This window comes from Aristolochia californica, unplaced genomic scaffold (genome assembly GCF_029961685.1).
Source record: "Aristolochia californica isolate CCGP_79_NKW_82.1479 unplaced genomic scaffold, dmAriCali1.0.hap1 SCAF_6, whole genome shotgun sequence".
In the NCBI taxonomy this organism is placed as follows: Eukaryota; Viridiplantae; Streptophyta; class Magnoliopsida; order Piperales; family Aristolochiaceae; genus Aristolochia; species Aristolochia californica.
The window spans coordinates 40,938,039-40,959,232 of NW_027182257.1; the positions used below are offsets into that span (position 1 = coordinate 40,938,039).

Consider the following 21,194-nt stretch of genomic DNA (forward strand, 5'->3'; position numbering starts at 1 on the left):
CCATTTGGCACCCCCTAGATTGTTCTTGCTGCTTACTAAACACCTATTAACTATGACATTAATGAATGAGGGAAATACTCGCACATTTCCACTTGGCTTTATGCTGAAAACCAAAGAGTGGCCTGCCTTTAGCCTCGCAGTTTGTCCTTTCCTGCGTTCCACGACCGCCGAGCACCGAAATCCCTTCAGGTTCTACCTTCATGAACCATCTAGAAGACTTTTTTTCTGAACTCAAGACTCGCATCTATTTAAAGCTGCTATTGCTAGTCTACTAGTCTTCTCTTACCTGTAAACACGAATAGTTTAGGCGTATTTACTCTCATCAGTAGCTTTTAGTTTCATTAAGATGACATTGAAAGCTGACTGCAAGCGCTGAGATTAGCCTTAGTGGAATTTACAGGTGGGTATCTGCTCATGTCGGATCATCCTTTCCGCATTTGCTGAATTTTTTCTTTCTCCACCAAACTTTGGTATGCGCATTTAATGTCTTACCTTTCTTGCCAAAAGAAAAATGAAACGTCTACCATTACAGAAAAGCAGAAACGAAAAAAAAAAACAGATAAATGCAGTATCGGGACAGGTATCTACTGACACACCTCTCCCAGAGAGAGAAAAAAAAAAAGTTCCCAATTCTTTTTTCTGTGGAAAAAATTAAAACAATCAATCCGTTACCTTCCTTCGTGTAGACTATATCCGCGTGAATCTTTTATTTAGAGACGCGGTTATGACGCATCTGTCTCTTCTGCTTTCTGCATATATATACCTGCTAGTCCTTCCTGGAAGCTACCGTTGAGGTTAATCCTATATTTCTGTGAAAGAGATGGCAGAAACACTCATCTCCACCGGAAACCGCTACGAGTCCCTTCCGGAGAGCTATAAGAGATCGGTCCTCGAGAGGCCAAATCTCTCTCAAGTCGTGAAAGAAGAAGTCCCGTTGATCGATTTGGGATGTTCCGATCGAGCGGAGATCGTTCGCCAAATTGGGGAAGCTTGCCGGTTGTACGGCATCTTCCAGGTTTCCCTTTGTCCCCTTTTTCCGATTCGTTTGTCTCTGTTTAGTATATGTATAGTTGGGGTTGCTTGGTTTTCATTTGAATTTCTGAAAGTTAAAGCACGAGTATAAATGTTAAGAGGTTTTTTCTTTTTGTAGGTAATCAACCATGGAATAAGCGGAGCATCCCTGCAGGAAATCATGGGAATCACCCGAGAGTTCTTCCATCAGCCGATGGAGGAGAAGATGAAGCTCTACTCCGACGACCCTGCAAAGAAGATCAGGCTATCGACGAGTTTCAATGTGAAGAAGGAGACGGTTCACAACTGGAGAGACTATCTTCGACTCCACTGCCACCCCTTGGAAGATTTTGTGCATGACTGGCCTTGTTCTCCCTCCACTTTCAAGTAAGTCTACTTAAATCCTCGTTTCCTCCTCTCATCTCTTCTCCTCCACCCCCCCCCCCCCCCCCCCCGCGATTCGAATTACGTCACTATGATGACGTCGGATTCTTCTGTCATCGATATCCATTAGGGAGGCAATTAGTTTGACCTAATCCTCCGCTATGTGATCCATAAATCAGCCACGTCGGTGCTTTAATGATGTGAAAGATGTAAAATTGGGGGAGTGTGGGGGGTATGAATGTCTTTAGAAGAATACAAGTCAAAAGAACCCCGCGGAGGCTCTGTTCCGGGTCTGGGACGACGGGTAAGAAAAGCTGGGGCTTTTGGATTGGGATCTAAAAGTCTTTCAGGGAGAAAATTCCCTTTTTATTTAAGAAAGGCAGGTCCTTTCAATGGCACGTATGGGCCATGACTTAGGGCACAAGATGCCACAATTTTTGTGTCTGTAAATGAAATTGTCAACGATCAATTAGTTCAAACACCCATCTCGATAAAAATATTGTGATAAATTATTAAAAATAGATCTTATTATTAAATTAGATCACTTAACCCTTATTTTCTGCCAAAGAAGCATTAGCATTCCACAACTCTACCCCTTTCTCATATGTTTCGCACCAAATGATTTTTCGTATTAGATCAACCCTTAGTTTCCAACTCTGGAATGTTTATTTCTTGCAGAGAAGTAGTGAGCAAATACTGTACAGAAGTTCGAGAACTTGGATTCAATTTACTAGAATACATATCAGAAAGCTTAGGCTTGGAAAGGAAGTACATGAAGAAAGTCTTGGGAGAACAAGGGCAACACATGGCCATGAACTTCTACCCACCTTGCCCTGAACCTGAACTAACTTACGGATTGCCTAGCCATACCGATCCCAACACCCTCACAATACTTCTTCAAGACCAAGAGGTGGCCGGCTTACAGGTGTACCGGGCCAGTAAGTGGATTGCCGTCGACCCTCACCCCGGCGCCTTCATCATCAACATCGGCGATCAAATACAGGTACACTCTTTTGCGAAGCTTTTAATCTTCGTGCGGTTATGGTGTAGATTTAAGCAATATCAATGTCTTATTTGCAGGCATTAAGCAATAACAAGTACAAAAGTGTATGGCACCGTGCCATAGTTAACTCGGTTAAGGAGAGGATTTCAGTGGCTTCATTCCTCTGCCCAGGTACCGGCGCGGTCATCGGACCGGCAAAGCAGCTCGGAAGCGAAGAGTCCCCGGCTATCTACCGAGATTTTACATATGATGAGTACTATAAAAAATTTTGGAGCAGGAATTTAGATGACGAACATTGTTTAGAGCTCTTTAAGACATGAAGTGTAGGCAGAGGTAGTGAGGCTGCAAGTAAGTCAAAAATAAATAACAGTAGTTACAGCTTATATCAGAAATAAGTCATTCTACTTCAATTTCAGTGCCTTTCTTTTAAGTATGTCAGCAGAATGCTAGTGTAATCTTATTTACATGTTGCCTTACTTGGTCTCTCTTTGCATCCGATTTGGTTGGTTTTTTTTTTTTTTGGACCCTCAACGCTTATGGCTCTTTGATAACTCCATACCAAGGTGCATGAATTTTTTTGGACAAATGAGGGATTATATCAATTAAATCTTCTACATTCAATAACAAACATAAGATCACATCAAGATATCATAGGAGCTGAACTATAATATGCGAAATTGTTCCTCATCTCATCCTCAAAGGAATTGTCAGTCAACATGTCAACAAGTCCACATACTGCACCACTTGCTGATAACATTGTGTTCAGTGAATGTGGATAGACCTACTACCATGCGAGAAATTACTCTTCCTCCATTCATGATCATACTCTGCCATCATACTAGAAAGCGACTCCAGTGTGTCCCTATTGATCTAGGTTGACCTTCATCCATATTTTGATAATAACAAAATTTAACCATATTTGTACTAATATTTGCAAATCAAGCATTGTAGATGCAACTACTTCAAAAGATACAAGATAAAGGCATATACAAAATAATCAACAAATTCAAATACAAGACCTAAAGCTATACGGCGTATCAAGTCCTTTTGAAGAAACACCTATGAGCAAAGATTGTAAACTTCAAGACTAGAGTCAAAGTCATTTAGAAATATCTCAAGAACTCTAGTAAAGTAAAAGGACAGACGCCAAACTTTGTTTCTAAGGTACATAAGAGCATTGAAGTTTTAGGGCATAAATGTTTTTTAAAACCATGTTTAAATAATGCATATAACTATTTTGAACTTGCTAAACCCTGTATCGTATTTGTCATGCAGAAAAACTTAAAAATTACACCCTAGCATAAAGCATGATCTCATGTGGTAGATGAAGCATGATGAATCATTTGATTTGGCATGATTGATCATACAAAATGCTGCCAATTCAGCTTATCAAGCATGATCAATTATACCCTATGGAATCCTACAAAATGAGTAATAAAGAATGATCGATGATACCTTGTGAAATTATCGATCATACAAAACTTTGTATTGTCGGAACTATAAAGCATGATTGATTAATCGAATTGGGTTGATCAATCAATTGAACTTGGTTGATCGGTTAATGTGTTTTGAAAGGTTGAAAACTGATTGGTTGATTGTTTGATCAATCAACAAGCATAGGAAACCTAAAAAAAATCCCTTACACATGGTTGATGGATCATACTTTTCTAGTGATCTATCAACATTTTTTTGTAGATTTTTGAAAAAGGAAAAATAATGACTATTTTGATTGGGAAACTTATAAATATCCCTCTAAACTAGTTAGGAACAGTAAAGTGAGCATTTATTTGCAATTTATAGCATCTAACAACCACTTTCATTTGAGAATCATTCACAAACCCATTTTGAGATAAATAGACTTGTACATCTTGCAAAAACTCCTTTCATCTCTCAAAATCGCTTTGCATCCTAACATTCCAGCTCCACTATTTCATCTCTTGTGTGGAGGCTTGGAAATCTCTAGGGGAAAGATGTCTCTCCATTCAACAAGGATGTAAGTTTCCTTTTTCCTTTTTCTTGGTGTATCTTCCATTTATTTTCTCAAAAGTATTTTAGAACTTGGAATCTAGAAAGGAAAGCTTACTAGAGCTATAACCAAGTACTGAAATCTCAAGGAGAGATTTATTTCATGTAATTGGGCATTAGAATCTCCTTTGTGAAAAAAATTCAGCTAATAGAGTTTATTAGTGAAGCTTTTCCAAGTGGGGTTCTTGGATAGTGACTACCAATAGGGGAACATAAAAAAAAAAAAAAAATTCCCTCCTATTGTAGTGTGTGCTTTTGTTATTTGTATTATTCTTATTTTTGCATATAAGCACCAAGTTTTTAAATTTGAATATCAATTCACCTCCTCTTGGCAAGCCACATGGTACAACAATTTGTATTAGAGCAGGCCAAAATCTTAAAAGTAAACCCTTTTGATTTCCTTTACTTGATTTCACCAGCATCTCAAGACAAGTTGCTTCTTCCCCAAGGGTAATCTACTAATTGTCCCCTAATGTTCAATGGGACAGATTATGGATATTGGAAAGGTAAAAATAGAATTTTTCCTTAGTCTATGGATTGGGATATTTGCCATATCACATAAAATAGACCATTTGAACCATTAAAAATGGTTGACGGTGATCTTATCTCTAAAGAAGATAGAAAGTTCACTAGGAAAGATAAAGATCAACTTAGTACAAACTCAAAGGCCATAAATCTTCTCCTATGTCCTTTGGGCCGTAATGAGTACAATAGAGTCTCAACTTGTAAAATCTCTAAAGAAATTTGGGACAAGTTGGAGGTATCCCGTGAGGGAACTACATAGGTCAAGGACTTTAGGATCATTTACTCGTTGCCCAATATGACGAATTCAAGATGAAAGTGGGCTACTCAATAGCTAATATGAACTCTAGGTTCACCCATATTATAAAATGAGCTAAATATTTTTGGGGAAGAAATTTCCTATATAGGAGAAATGACAAACTCCTCAAGGCACTTCAGAATAAGGGACATGAGGAAGATCACAATTCATGAGGACACAACTTTTAGAACCAAGAGCTCGAAGGAGCTCTAGAGTAAAAAAAAATTAAGTATTTTTTAATTAAATAAATTAATGTTTTTATTTTATTTTGTAATTATTATATTAATTTAGATTAAAGAAAAATCTATCTTATTTTATTAATAATATATCCTATTTATTTATTTATTATATTAATTATTTTCATAATATATTAAATTACTAATTTAAGAGTGATCATTTCGATATACTAAAATTAAGAATTTAATTAAGTATCTAGATATTATAAAAGTAATCATTTTTAATATATTATTTTTAAAAATAAATTATTTATCTTTTTTTAATTAAAAATTTAAATATAACAATCTTAATAAATTTAAATTTGTCATAGTATTTTATTTATAAACTTAATCTTGATAATGCACACTAATAAAAAATATTCTTTAGTATCCACTTTCCAGCACGCTAACCCAAAAAATTAATTCACTTCTACTTTCGTTACTTCACTAATTCACTTTTAAATTTGAATTTCTCTTTCTATAGATCTGTTGTTATCGAAGCTCCCGTCAGTAGGGGTGACATTGAACCAAGCCGGTTCGCGAGCGATTCGAGCTCGGCTCAGTTTAATTCGATGTAACTAGATCTCAAACCAGATAAGGCTCGTTTGAGTTAACGAGCCGAGCTTGACCAAACCATGGTTCGGTTCAAAAGCTCGCGATTTGGCTCGTTAACGGGTTTGAGAGTCGGGAGTAGGAGCGAGAGCCTCTGTCACCGTCGGCAGTTGCTTGCCGGCTGCCTTCATCGCTGCTCAGTTCTATTTCTTCCTCCCCTCTTCTGCCTTTGCCTCTGTTTCCGTCTCCGGTGCCGCTAGACCCCCTTCCCTCCGCGTCGTCTCGACAAAAAACTAGAGACCTAAGTTAAAGAGCGAATTATCCCCGCCCCCCCCCCCCCCCCCCTTGTGAAGTTGATTTTGCATGTGTGAGATCATAAGCAAGTGAATATAAAAAACAAAAACTCTTTCTTGAACTCCGACTGTGTCTCTTCCTCATGGTTCTTGTAGAAATTGAAAAGACATTTTAGTAGAAATACGTTTCTAGGGACTATTAGTGGTTTTTTCAAGAAATGTTAAAAAGACATTTTAGTAGAAATACGTTTCTAGAGACTATTAATGCCTTATGTTTTTTTGAAACAATTTTTTTAATTAGAAATTCTTATTAAAAAATCAGATAATTTTCTAAGTAAGATTTTCCTACCAAGATGAGCTAGAAAACCGTATAAATTTTTTTTGAATAAGTATTTGACAGTTGATATTGTACTACTTTTAACATGAAACAATTTTCATAGCAATTTTGTGTTTGACATTTTGTTTGACTAAAAATTTATCGATAAGTATAGTAATATATTAGATTAATTATTAATTTTTATTTATTTCCCTATAAGAGGCAATAAGAGCTCCATTTAACTTTCCTAAGAAAATTTTAAAATATTTCTTGTAATTTTCTAGTAAGTCATTAATAGTAATAAAATTTTATTTAATGGTTTTTTTGGAAATATGTATCCTAGGAAAAATATTTCTAGTTTTTCCTAGAATATAAATTTTCAACCTAGAGCACTAAGGAGACCATAGTAAATTTATGGCCAAATTCAAAAATTACAAAATAAGCTAGATAATATTTGGGGTAAAAAAGATTAATATTAGTGTATTCTAATTCATTACCGAGATTCAATCCTGAACCTCCACTATCATTATTTTTTTAAAATGTATGTATAATTTTATATATAATTTATTTGACATATATTTTATGTAGAGTATTAAATGAAGGTTAAGCTCAAGCTCGAACTCAGTTAAAATTATTAGGCTCGAGCTCGATTACAATTTTAGGTTTGAGGCTAGGGTCAGCTCGAGCTTGAGTTCGAAATATTTAAATCAAACTCGGCTCGAACACAGGAAGGTTCGAGCTTAGCTCGATTCATTGTCACCCTTATGCCAAATTTTAAGTAGAGGTCATGCCCAATTTTATATAGAGGTCATGTCCAATTTTTATATAAAATATATGCCCAATTTTATGTAAAATAAATGCATAAATTTATATATAATTTATTTGACATATATTTTTTGAAAAATTTTAAATATATGTTAGAGCTTGAACTCGAAACATGTATTTTTTTAAAAATTTTAAATAAATATTGAAGCACGAATGTAGACTCAGGCTAAAATTATTGATCTCTCGCGATAATTTTAGGCTTGATTGGTGTCCGATCGAACATCGGCAGCTCGCATGTTCGGGCTCGGCTCGGCTGATGCCACTCCCTTAGCGTCAGTCCCTCCCGTTACTGTAGATCTACTGTTCTCTAAGCTCCCGTCAGTCCCTCCCATTACTGTAGATCTACTCGAAGCTCCCGTCAGTCCCTCCCATTACTGTAGATCTGATGATGAAATCACTCGTCTCCACTGGAAACCGCTATGAATCCCTTCCGGAGCAATACAAAAGACCGCTCTCCGACAGGCCAAACCTCTCGCAAGTCTTCAAAGAAGCGATCCCCTTGATCGATTTAGGGTGTCCCGATCGAGCAGAGATTGTTCGTCAAACCGGCGAAGCGTGCCGGTTGTACGGCTTCTTCCAGGTCTCTCTTTCTCCTCTTTCCATTTCGCTTTTATCCGTTTTAATAGTTTTGGTTGCTTGCTTTTCATTTGGATTTCTGAATGTTAAAACTATATGCATGAATACTGTTCGAGTTTTCTTGTAGGTAATCAACCATGGAATAAGTGGAGCATCCGTGCAAGAAATCATGGGAGTCACTCGAGAGTTCTTCCATCTGCCGGTGGAGGAGAAGATGAAGCTCTACTCTGTCGACCCGGTAAAAAAGATCAGGCTGTCGACGAGTTTCAATAATAATGAGACGGCTCACTCCTGGAGGGACTTTCTTCGGTTCTCCTGCTACCCCTTGGAAAATTTTATGCATGAGTGGCCTTCTTCTCCCACAGCTTTCAAGTAAGACTTCGCCTTATTTTCTCTTCCCTCCGCTTCCCTACACACTCCTAGGTCCTAATTCACTTAATTTGCTCAAATGTATGAACAATATATGAATTCATATGTAGGCTCTTTTTCAGTTGACGGTCCCACCTTGGCTGTCGAAAACAAGAGAGAGCATGGCTCTTCGAACTTTAAGGATTTTTTTTTTTTTTTTTTTTTCAAATGGAGCACTTGTGTTCTTTTAATTAGATTTATAGTAGTTACAACTAAATCAGCGTTATAAAAATCAGACTGAACTAGGTAGTTGAACCGTTGAACCGAATATTCAACCGGACCAGGTCCCTTGTCTAGATGGGATGGGGAAACTGTCCCCCTGTCACTCACAATGAGCACCGCGAAGGAGTCTCTATCATTGCTTCCTCACCATAAAAAATGAGGAGAGGTCCATTGGCCCCCTCCGCCCTCTCCTTGCACGGGAAGGGAGAAATCCTCCAACCTCCCTGTTGTCATGCGATAGTGGGAGGCTGAAGGATTCCTCTTTCATCATAGAAAGAGCAGTGGAGGTTGTTGCCCTATCCTCTAGAATTTGTTTTATAATTAATTTTTATGAGTATATGTTTTTAATTTTAAATGTTTATTTGCCAGTTTACCCAATTATATGCAGCTACTTTGGGTAAAAAAATAGTTAACGTCATGCCTTCTATTTGTTCCAAATAAAAGGGATAATAGAATGGATTTTGAGTAATCCAAGAGTGTTCCATGCACTTATAGATGAGAAAAGAACATGGGTAAAAAAATAGTTAACGTAATACCTTCTATTTGTTCCAAATAAAAGGGATAATAGAATGGATTTTGAGTAATCCAAGAGTGTTCCATGCACTTATAGATGAGAAAAAAACATTTAAGAAAATAGACTGGTATTCTACTATGTGAATATTGTTTCCACATAGTCACCTTTTATAGGCAATGAGATGCATGTGTTACTGATGCCCAATGATGAGCATATTGGATTTCTAATATGTATTAGGGATCTCAAGATTTGATCTATTCGGACATATTGTTGGACATATCACTCTTATATCGATCTGTATTGATCAATATGGAGTCTATCGGATAGGCCACAATTTGCTATCTATTAGTCTACCCATGCGGTGAGTCACCCTTTGGATGACTGTCTGATTGGCTGTTGCTGTGGACTTGAGCTTCACCTCTCATGCTTCAAGTGCACATATATGTGCCTGAGTTGCCCTACCTCCTAAAACTTCTCATGTGCTTTGTGGTGCTAGAGTAAGTCAAATAGACCAGCATGGGAGGCAGCTGGCTAGAGGATTTACTCTTTGCACTTCTCTGAGCTTTTTCTTGTCTTGGATGATGGGGAAGAACTGAAGAAATGGGAACATGGAATCAATTCTTGGCCTGCAATATTAGGATCCAAAACGTCTGAGGGGGAGAAAGTCAAAAGGTTATTTTTTAAATAAATAGCCAGAATTTATGTCACGTGGAAAAAGAGGTAATTTGTAGATCATAGTTCATACATCTTGCTTTGGTGAAATTCTATCAAAATTTTAAAATTCTTAAATTGGATCAGATCTTTGTTTTTGAGAATTTCTTTTCTTTTTTGGGTGCGGCTGTCCAGGATTTCTTAACCCATTAGCCCATAAATCTTGTCTATCTTGTCCCAGTTCAAACTGTGGTTCTACAACTCAATACTGGTACCATACTGAGTGGAGTCCAAACTTATCAGATCAACATCTTTTGCTTGAGATAAAATGTAGGCATATCGATTTTCTAATAGACCCAAAAATTCGATACATGCCAATTATTCCACCATATCCCTAGGACAAAATCCAATACATATCAAATATAAAACATTACAATGTACTTCAGATACTTGATATATTTATGTGCCTCTAGTGCATGTATAAAGGGTCCTTGGAAGATCCATTTTTTTGTAGCACTACGAGAATGTGGATCTAGCGCTCAAATATAACCTAGATTGGTCTATCAGTTTTTCATAATGTGGCTTCCTTGGGTGATCCTTAAATTGGACATAGAGAAAGCATTTGATAGAGTAAAGTGATCCTTTCTTGATTACATCCTTTTTAACACAGGTTCCAGGGAATGACGGAGAATGTGGATCTATAGTTGTGTTTCCTCCACATCCTTCTTTTTATTGTTTAGCAGAGACATGCATAGCCACCTCAAAGGCTCAAGAGGGCTGCATCAAGGAGATCCCTTTTCTCCCTTTTATTTACCATTATCGGTGAAGGCTTTCACTGTTTGAATTTTCAAAGCAGAAAAATTGGATTTCCCCACAGGTTCCAGAAACTTTTTCTTAGTGGTGTCAATCATCCAATTTGATGATGATATCATTTGCTTTGCATCAAGTGATCTTGACCAACTTACAAGTATTAAAGCTTATTTATCCATTTATGAACTTGTATCTAGTCAACAGTAAATTGGTCAAAGTCATCTTTTTATGGTATTAATTTAGATCATGGGAGGCCACAACCATGGCTGAAATCCTGAGCTGTAAGCCATTCCCTACTCTCTACCAAGGACTCGATAGTGTTCATTGGTCAACCAAGGTCTATAGACCCCTATCTTTGTTTGAGAAGCATGTTGCACCTTGACATGAAAATCTTCTCCCCCTAGCTTGAAGGGTGACATTCATCAAATCAGCACTTGCAGGGTTCCCAAATTATTATACGTTATTCATTTATGCCAGCATTTGTGGCAAAACACATTGAGGCTATTGAGAGAAGATTTCTTTGTAGAGGTACTTCCATAATTTTTAGTAAAATCTAGTTAAATGAAAGGAGGTATGCAAGCCAAAACATTTAGGAGGCCTAAGCATTAAACGAATTAAAAACATGAACCTAGCATTCCTCCCAAAATGACTAGGGAATATGGGCAAGCATTATTCAGAACAATATCAGTATACTCATTGACTCAGGTTCCCTCCAGTGTGCCCTCCTCACTCTGCATCTAACCTTTGGAAATCCATTTACTGCTCTGCAAACTTTTTGATGATGGAGTTCAAATCCATGTTAGAAGTGGTGATTGCACCTCTTTAGGCATGATGTATGGATAGGTGAGGCTTGTCTAGCAAGAACTTTCCCTCAAATCTATTGAATTGCTAGGGACCAAAGCATAATAGTTAAAAGCTCATATACTTTAGTTGATAGGTAGCATAGCTGGACTTTAAATCTTAAAAGACAACTTAACAGATGTTGAAGCTATTGGAGCTAGTTCACAACCTTCTCTCCATTCTAGAAGCTACCTATGTAGGTTTGGAATGTTCATACACTTTTGCTTCTTGATATTCTCATCTTTGTGGCTATGGTCTTGGCAATGATCCAATTGTGGGACTGATTTGGAAGCTCAAAATTACCACTTAAAAACACTCACTTTCTTTGGTGTGAATTAAAGACGGAATCCTAATGGTAGACCAACTTAGCAAGAGGGGGAAATTAATTGAAGACCACCTGTATGATTTAATTACATGGATGGTACTAAATCAATAAATCATCTTTTACTTCACTGCCCTTTATTGCAACAGGGCAGCATTCACCCTTCAATTTTGTTTTCCACCATCAGTCCTCACATTGTTTCTCTCTCAGTTCCTTAGGGGAAGGCTAGAAAAACTGTGGAAAATATCGATTGCGTAATCACTTGCAACATTTGGAAAGAGTGCAATAGCTGTATCTTTGAAAACAAGCAGCGATCATTGGGAGGAATCATTGAAAAAATAATGCATTGTATTTTATTTTGGTTAACTAACCATCATGAAACCTCCGACCTTTCTAGTGCTGTTATCCGAAGGAACTAGATGACAATCCCCAATTCCACTTCTCATCTGGGTTGAAAACCTTGTTTCTTGGCTCCCCTCTCATGAAGAATGTTTGAAACTTAACTTTGATGGTACTTCCAAAGGCAACACAGAACCAAGGGTTAGCAACGGTTTTATTTGGGATTATTCTGGGAAAATTCACCTAGTCTTTTCTGTCCCCTTTGGATAGTGTGAGCCTACGGAAGCAGGGTTGCGGGCTGTCCTCAGAGCCTTAGAGTATTCTCTGATAGGTTCTCTTCCCCTCTCTTAGTGGAGGGGGAACTCTGTTGTTGTCATCTCTTGGGTCTCAAGAAGAAAAGCTCCCCTGGGAAGTTATTTGGCGGACTCACTTGCAAGGGAAAGAACTTCTCCCGGCTCTATCCCCTTGATTAAGTTAGAGTTTAGTTTCATTTTGTTGTAATTGTATGTTTAAAATTTGTGGCTTTTCTTATACACCTTTCTTGTTATATATTAGGCTTTGTTATGTCATTGTTTGTTCTTCATGCTCTGTTTTGAGCTCCTTGAATAAATTCTCTTTCTCATTGTTATTTTTTAAAAAATTCCAAAGTGAGTTTAAGATTCAAGTTTTTCCAAAGTAAGTAAAAAAGTACAAGTAATTTTGTGAGAGTTTTTGGTGTACTCACCAACTTCTTATAAACTGGCTGAAGTGTTCACCCAGTATATATGAGTTAATACAACACATTTAGTGACATCAGTTTAGTTTCAAGAATAAATTGTTTGTTTAGTTATTCTTCTTCTAACTTCTTACATTTTATGTGGCTGCAACAAAATGACGAAAATCACTTGACATTTTTTGTGGCTGCCACTTTGAACATTGTAAGAAGCAAAATACTAAGTTTCAAATACGAAGTGAGTCTTGTGGATTTAAACTTTGTCGAACAAGAAGTGACAAACAATATAGTTCAGTACTATTGTTTTTACTTTACACATACATGCACAAACACTCAAACATGGAGAGGGAGATGGAGAAAGTGGGATTAATTTAAGGGAAGTACTTTTAGAAAAAACTGTGGACAAGAAATTTTTCTATTTACTCAAATTGATATAAAACCAAGCCTAGTTCAGTTTCCATCACTTTGATAAATGAATTGAAACTGGAAAAAGGAACAACAAATTTAAAGAATTAAATGTTCTTTTTTTGCAGAGAAGTTGTAAGTAAATACTGTACGGAAGTCCAAGAACTTGGACTCCAATTACTAGAATATATATCAGAAAGCTTAGGCTTGGAAAGGAAGCACATAGAGAAAGCCCTTGCAGAAGAGCAAACCATAGTCCTAAACTTCTACCCACCATGTCCAGAACCTGATCTAACTTATGGAATCCCTGGCCATACCGACCCCTATGCCCTTACTATACTTCTTCCAGACCAAGAGGTGGCTGGGTTACAGGTGCGTCGAGCTGGTAAGTGGATCGCCATTGACCCCCATCCCAGTGCCTTCATCATCAACCTTGGCGATCAAATACAGGTGCACTCTTTTTTAAAAGCTTTTTATCTTCATATAGCAAAGGTGTAGAATTTTTAAGTGATAACAATTATGTGGTATTGCAGGCTTTAAGCAATGACAAGTACAAAAGTTTATGGCATCGTGCGATAGTTAACTCAGATAAGGAGAGGATTTCAGTGGCTTCATTCTTCAGCCCAGGTAACAATGTGGTCATCAGACCAGCTGAGCAGCTCACAAGCAATGAATTACCGGCTATATACAGAGATTATACATACGGTGAGTATTATAAAAAATTTATGAGTAAGGATGTAGATGATGAATGTTGTTTGGAACTTTTTAGGAGCTGAGTTTGGGTGAGCCTCTTTTAGGCTGCAAGCATGATAAAAATGAAGAACAGCAATTACAGCCTATAACTGGAAGGGAAGAAATAACTCATGGTACAAATGAGTGGCTTCTTTATTTGTATGTAAGCAGACTGCTGCTCTAGCTACTTGTATGATGAAAGTAGTGTAGCTCATTTAAATGTTTGTATTTACTTTGTGGGGAATGATGTAGAAACATTAATTGTTGTCTCAGTAAGATGAATTTGTTAGAGTTTACTCAAGCATGTAACAGTTCACCACTTATTTCCAAGAATAATAACTTGACAGAGTGAGTTGAATTCTTCTCTTGTTAGTAGCCTTTCTTAAGAATACATTTGCAGCATAAGTTTTGAGTAAACGAGATATGTTTTTAGAGATGAGGAATCCACATCCTTGACCCTATGCTACGAAGAATAAATTCAAGATGGTGGCTTGGGCATCGCCAGTATTCCCTTCTTTAGGGTATGTTGTTCCCACCTGAAAGTGTAGGAAAAAATAGTATGGGGAAAATTTTCCATTGTTAGAAAATGAGATTAGGCATATTTTTTATATTTCTACTAATGTGACAGTAACTTCTAGTGTTAACATAGCAGTACAGGAAGTTAGTTCGTAAGTCTGATCTATTTTCTGTTTGTTTAATGCGTTATATGTAGTGTGTTTTGTGTTCTTGTAATCCGTGGTGTTTTAGCGAATTTGTCCCTTTTTTACTTAGTGACATTTTACGCTGTTTTTCTTCTCTCCTTCTGTTCGTTTTTTTTTTCTCTCTCTCTTCTCTCTTGTATCTAAATCCAAATTTTACATGGTATCGAGCGCTAGATCTAAAGCTTAGGAAGTTTTTGCAGTCACTTCTTCCCATCTTTTAGATTTCAATTTTTCACATGAGGATTCTTCACAATTTATCTATTGGCGGGATAAATATCAGATATTTCCACTTGTTTGTGCCCATAACCATTTGGTTGATGGTTTCTACTGCTGATTGGTCAATCTATTATTCTATTACTGCACCTTTAGAGGTTTGTCAGTGTGACCTATCCTATGCTTGTGGTAGCCCTAATTTGTGATTTTTTGGAACTTTGGGTACTAGTTTGGTGGAATTGAGGATTTCTGGTGTGTTATTACAAATCTGCTAGTATATCTGATGTCTTATGCCTAATCAAAGGTGCATTGGGCTCACTTGATTTATGCAAACAAGGTTTCTTCTCTGGTATATTCTGTGTGTTATTCTAAGTATGGTAGCTATGCTCGTGTAATTGATCTGGGATTGCTGGGAGACAAAATGGCTAAATCTAGCAAAGCTATAACTTTCATTAAATTTATTGAAAGTTCAAATAGTAGAGATTCTCACTCTATTCAAATTACTTCTACAAAATTAAATAGACAGAATTGTGTGAATTAGTCCAGATTTGTGCTTATGTTTTTTAAGGCGAAGAGAAAAATGGGATATCTTAGAGATGATCCTCCATATCCCATGATTAAGGATTGTAAGGCATGATAATTAAGTGATGACTTGGTTAGTTAATAGTATAGAACCAAGGTTTAGGGATCAGGGTACAAGTTGTGCAACTTTTAAAGCCTTGTGGAACACACTTACCTCATTTTATCTCAAGAAAGTAATTTCTCAAAATTATCTGATTGTATGTGAAGTATTTCAGCACGTAGATGGGTAATTGATTAGTTACTAACTATTTTATTGAAATGTGAGATAGTTTGCAGGAAATTAGTACTTCTCATCCATTTCCCACTAATGTGAATGCACTTCGTAAGGAGAAGAATTAAACTCAAGTGACTCAGTTTCTTGATGGCCTTGGACCTGTGTATGATGTCATTTGAGCCCAGTTGGTAGCGATTGATGAGTCTCCACCCTTGAATAGACCTTAATTGTGTAATTTGTGTTGAAGGTGCAATTGCCACAAAAAGTGAAATGGATAAAAGTTGAGGCTATTGACTCTCAACCTATTCCACCTCAAATAAGTATGCAGTTTCACGAGGTCATGGGGGAATTGGTAGGGGTCGTGGACGAGATCCTTCCACTTGAGGACATGGATGTGGTGATAGAGATGATAGAAAAATGTGCTTACTATGGAAGAATGAATCACTTTTCGAGTAGGTGCCCATAAAAGTTTTAAGAAACTAGCATGGGCTAATTCTACTTCAACTATAAAGGAGAGTATAATTTATGCTGATCCTCAAAAAGAAATCAACAATTACTCTAGCGATTGGGTCAATTGACTAGCACTATCTTGATGCCTAAGCCAATGTGACTGCCACCATGGCAATACAGGTATGTAAATATTGAATCTCATTTTCCCTCCCAGATCATTGATTGAGTATCCACACATATGCTAGGGGTGCCAACCTTATTTTAGTATATCCTTTTCAATGCTATCGTATTGTTCTACTAGCAAATGGATCTACCTCCCCAGTTTAGGGGAGGGCATTGTTCATACTACACCCCATATGTCCTTTAGTTTTGTGTGTCCCAAACTTTAGTGTTAATCTTTTGTCTGTTAGTAATATCACTAAATCTGTAAATTTCTATATAGCTTTTTCTCCTGCTAGTATTTTTCAGGATTTTCATATGAATAGGACAATTCGTTCCTGACATGAGAAAGGTAGGCTCTACTTGCTGACAATGACTCTTGTAACAAGTAACAACTTGTACCTATGATACATGTGTTTTGGACATCCATTACCAACTAAGTTTCGTCAATCATTTCCTTCTTTGTTGACTAATATTTCCTTTGAGTGTGAATCACATCAATTAAGAAAGCATCGTAGAATCAATTTTTTAGCTATTTGTAGTTTTAGAGTATTTGAGTTGGTTCATTTTTATGTATGGGGCCCATGTCAAGTCCCTAGCATATTTGATTTCCAATACTTTGTTTTCTTTATTAACGATTTTAATTTGGGTGTATCTTGAAGGAAAAATCAAAAGGCTTTTATGTATTTTTGAAATATTTTATGAAAAAAAATCGATTTGGTGCTTTCATTCATACCATCCATCAATTTGGTCTTGAATTTATGAATCATAATTTTACTTCATTTTGTGATCTTTATGGCATTATTCACCAATCCTCTTCAGTAGAATGAGGTTGCAGAAAGTAAAACAAACATCTACTTGAAGTTGCCTGAACATTGATGTTTTAAATGCATTGTCCTAAATTTTTTTGGGTGATGTTGTTTTGACTTCTTGTTTTGTGTTAAATTGAATGTCATCATCCGCCTTATAAGGACATACTCACATACAAGTGTTACAACCTCAATGTAAATTTTTTTATGTTCTCCCTCATGTGTTTGGATCTATTTGTTTGGTCATTTTGCTAACAAATTATCTCCTTGTGTTGTTAAGTATGTGTTTTGGAGCTATTAACGTGATCAGAAAGGGTATAAATGTTATGATCCTAATATTTTCAAAATATATGTTTTAGTGAATGTGATATATTTTGTGTCCTCTGATTAATCTTTGTTTATGCATAGTTCCTCTGTTTCTAGTCCATTACCTTAAGTTGCTATGGATGCTCTGAATACATGTATTTCACTATCATCAACAAAGCCACTACAAGTATATAGCCGATATCACATGCCTTGCTGCTACCACATGACATCCAGGTTTTTGAGCCCCTCTTTTGGATCAGCCATTGTTTTCTTTGCCTACAAACCATTTGTCTCTCTGGTTTGGGTCTACCACATTTCTATCCTAGCCAAAAGGTCATGTGTTTCTCATCTCATTTGTAAATATGTATCTATTGATTTTTTGTTACCTTCTTACAAACCATTTGTCTTGTTGTTGTCTACGTTTTCTATTCCTAATTAATGTAGGATGCTCTAGCTTCTTCTTTGTAGAAACAAACTATGGATGAAAAGATGGATGCTTTGGTTGTGGTGTCTTTGTTGACTTTCTTGTTGGAGTAGTTGGGTGTATATAATAAAGTATAATGTTGATGAAAGTTTTGAAGAACACAAAACTCGGTTGGTTGTAAATGGGTATACTCAACGAGTTGGTGTGGATGTGTTTGAAATATTTTTTGCAGTTGCCAATTTTTTAAAACATATATGTGGTTGTTAATAAAAGGTGACCTTTATTTCACATGATATTAAAAATATATCTCTTTATGCTGATTGGACGGAAAAGGTCTATATGAAACTAACCTCTTAGATGTATTGCTCAGGGGCAGATAAAGGAAGGTGTGCAGGTTAAATAGAATTAATTATGGTTCAAGAAATTTACCTTCCAAGGCTAAGGTCCTGCACGCGCCCAGAACGTTGGTGCGTACCTAGAAACCAAACCTAGGGCATGGAGTTGGCAAAGAAAAAGCTATTCCTCCTTCCAAATATTCTCTGGCAACCCTGTGTCGATCACCTATTGAGAAAGCGAGAGAAAAGAAGAGCAAAAGGATGCATGAAAGAGGAAGACAGAAGTGAAGTTGGCATAGCAAGAACAAATATTCGAGAAGCCATGGAGTGAATGGGGTGGACGCTGACTAGAATGGAACGATCAAATTAACAAACAAATGAAGAAGATTATTGAAAGCTCTCCTGGAGATTGACGACTTTGGATGAGTTTAATAAAACTAACCACTGGCAGCACCTTGAACAAATCAGCAGCAATGGCAAAAAAAATTGCAGGCCAATTTGGGACCAAAACAAAAGCTGAAGCAGCTGCAAAATAGTTCGTCAATTTTCAAAATCAGTCTCAACTCAAAATTTGGATTGGTTGTTTATATAATTTTTTAGAACGGAAAAAAAAAATCTTCTTAATTCTTCTTGATTCCTCTTGTTTTTAAGAAATATTAAGAAGGATGAGAATATTAGTTTCTTATTACTCTAATGGAACTAAGCACTAAATTTATTTTTGATCACTTACCTCTTATTTTTATTATTAATAAAACAATAATTTATTTCTAGTGTATATACGAACATCATAAATCATTCGTTTCCTATGGCGACACAAACACAAGGAACCAAAGAATTTTTTTTCAATAGGAAAATTTTCTAACAAAAAAAATTGTCAATAGAAAAATAAAAATTATAGAATTAATCTAATTTTTATTTCATTTTGTTTTCGTACTACAATACAAACGGTTCCTAAAAACTAACTTTCTATTAATAGTTTTAATGTACTAAAGTAAGAAATGGTTGGTTGTTTGTTGTTTGTCGGTCGTCCGTTCGATTTCTTCCTCCCTTCGCCTTCGCATCTGTTTCTGTCGCCGTCGTCATCCTCGACAATAGGCGGAAAACCAGAACCAGATACCTAAGTTCATAGGAGAAATAATTTCTCCCCCCTTCCCCTTCTTCGTGGCTTTTGAAGAAATTAAAAATACATTTTAGTAGAAATAAGTTTCTAGTGACTATTAGTGTCTCATGTTTTTTGTAAATATTTTTTAAGTAAGATTTTCCCACTGAGATGGGCTAGAAAACCGTATAGAAAATTTTTGAATAAGTATTTGACGTTGTAATACTTTTAGCATGAGGCAATTTTCATAGCAATTTTGTGCTTGACATTTTATTTGATTAAAAATTTATTGATAAGTATAGTAATATATTAAATTGATTATTAATTTTTATTTATTTTCCTAGAAGAGGTAATAAGAGGTCCATTTAACTTTCCTAAGAAAAATTTAAAATATTTCTTGTAATTTTCTAATAAGTCACTAATAGTAATATGATTTTATTTAAAGTTTTTTTTGGAAATATGTACCATAGGAAAAATATTTCTAGTTTTTCCTAGAATATAAAATTTCAACCAGGGGCACTAAGGAGACCATAGTAAATTTATGGCCAGATTCAAAAATTACAAAACAAGCTAGACAACATTTGGAGTAAAAAAGATTAATATTGGTGCGTTTTAATCCATTATTGAAATTCAATTCTCAACCTCCCCTATCATTCTTTTTTTTTGACATATATTTTATATAGAGTATTAAATGTAAGTTAAGCTCGAACTTGGGTAGAGCTCAAGCTTGAACTCAGTTATTGAGCTCGAGTTCGATTACAATTTTAGGTTTGAAGCTAGGGTCGGCTCGAGCTCGAGTTCAAAATATTTAAATCAAGTTTGGCTTGAACAAGGTTCGGACTCAACTCGATTCGATGTCACCCTTATGCCCAATTTTAAGTAGAGGTCTTTCCCAATTTTATGTAAAATATATGTACAATTTTATATACAATTTATTTGACATGTATTTTTTGAAAAGTTTTAAATATATGTTTGAGTACGAACTTGAGTTCAAAATATTTAAGGGGGGGTTAGTGCCCCAAAGTGGATTTTTGAAGATCAAGTCATGTCCAACATGAAGATCATGTCATGTCATGTACATGAAGATCAGGTAAGAATTTGTGTTAGTGTTGACGACTTCATGTGCACTGGAAAACAGTTTCCAGTGTTAGTGCCCTAACATGAGAAAAACATAAAAAACAAGAGAATTTCTAAACCTTTACAGTGCACTTAATTACAACATAATCCTTAAACCCCAAATTAGGTAAAACAACTATTATTACTACATGAATAAATTATTTAATGTATAATTAAATATACTAATATATTTATTAATTGAATTAGATATTTAATTGTACATTAATATGGTAATTACATGAGCCAATGAAATAACTACATGATTAATTACAAATAATAAATAAATAATATTATAAATAACAAAAACGAAAGTTATACGTTGAGTTATTAATTTATTAATAACATATGATATACTTTAACCTAAAAATGAATAATTTAAGAGAAAAAAATGATCTAATCATAACTTTAACACACTATATATTTGTACATAATATATTTTATGTATTATTAATTATTAATATATTATCACAAAATTTAAAACTATTGGTTTAATTAACTATAGCAATCGGATAATTATGCCAAAAATAATTTATCAAATATTTATTTTAACAATATTTTAATTATGACTATTAAATCACTATTTTAATATAGTAACTGTAAAATAAATATGTTAAATAAATAAAAATAATTATTTATAAATAAAAATAATTAATTTATAAATAAAAATAATTAATTTATAAATAAAAATAATTAAACCATCGTCGTCTTCCTCAGCTGCGAGCCAAAGGGCAACGACGATGGCGACGGGGATGCGCTAGTAGGCGACGACGACGGCCAGCGACGACGGCAGGCAACGACGATGGCGACGGGG

At 35.7% G+C, this 21,194-nt stretch overlaps 2 protein-coding genes across 3 annotated transcripts; both read left to right on the top strand.

The window, feature by feature from the left end:
- Nucleotides 1–772: 772 nt before the first annotated feature.
- Nucleotides 773–2,893, top strand: LOC137933978 (flavanone 3-dioxygenase 2-like). Its single transcript, XM_068778137.1, has 4 exons — nt 773–1,015; nt 1,151–1,398; nt 2,074–2,398; nt 2,476–2,893. Exons 1-4 carry the CDS (start codon nt 821–823, stop codon nt 2,716–2,718), a joined length of 1,011 nt encoding a protein of 336 aa, XP_068634238.1. The 5' UTR covers nt 773–820; the 3' UTR covers nt 2,719–2,893.
- A 4,797-nt stretch (nt 2,894–7,690) lies between these two features.
- Nucleotides 7,691–16,063, top strand: LOC137934497 (flavanone 3-dioxygenase 2-like). Of its 2 annotated transcripts, XM_068778876.1 has the most exons (5): nt 7,691–8,024; nt 8,148–8,392; nt 13,372–13,693; nt 13,777–13,948; nt 15,741–16,063. In XM_068778876.1, the coding sequence occupies exons 1-5, from the start codon at nt 7,830–7,832 to the stop codon at nt 15,782–15,784; spliced, it is 978 nt and encodes a 325-aa protein (XP_068634977.1). In that variant the 5' UTR covers nt 7,691–7,829; the 3' UTR covers nt 15,785–16,063. The 2 variants fall into 2 exon arrangements, with proteins under 2 accessions (XP_068634977.1, XP_068634976.1); XM_068778875.1 differs by lacking the exon at nt 15,741–16,063 and having other exon boundaries at nt 13,777–14,271.
- The last annotated feature ends 5,131 nt before the right edge of the window (nt 16,064–21,194 follow it).

What these genes read in the sequence shown, in the direction of transcription:
- LOC137934497 (XM_068778875.1), top strand. Translation starts at nt 7,830, where the DNA reads ATGATGAAATCACTCGTCTCCACTGGAAACCGCTATGAATCCCTTCCG. An exon ending in TCTTCTCCCACAGCTTTCAA is followed by an intron (nt 8,393 to 13,371) that starts GTAAGACTTCGC and finishes CTTTTTTTGCAG; the next exon opens with AGAAGTTGTAAGTAAATACT. An exon ending in ACCTTGGCGATCAAATACAG is followed by an intron (nt 13,694 to 13,776) that starts GTGCACTCTTTT and finishes GTGGTATTGCAG; the next exon opens with GCTTTAAGCAATGACAAGTA.
- LOC137933978 (XM_068778137.1), top strand. Translation starts at nt 821, where the DNA reads ATGGCAGAAACACTCATCTCCACCGGAAACCGCTACGAGTCCCTTCCG. An exon ending in TGTTCTCCCTCCACTTTCAA is followed by an intron (nt 1,399 to 2,073) that starts GTAAGTCTACTT and finishes TATTTCTTGCAG; the next exon opens with AGAAGTAGTGAGCAAATACT. An exon ending in ACATCGGCGATCAAATACAG is followed by an intron (nt 2,399 to 2,475) that starts GTACACTCTTTT and finishes TCTTATTTGCAG; the next exon opens with GCATTAAGCAATAACAAGTA.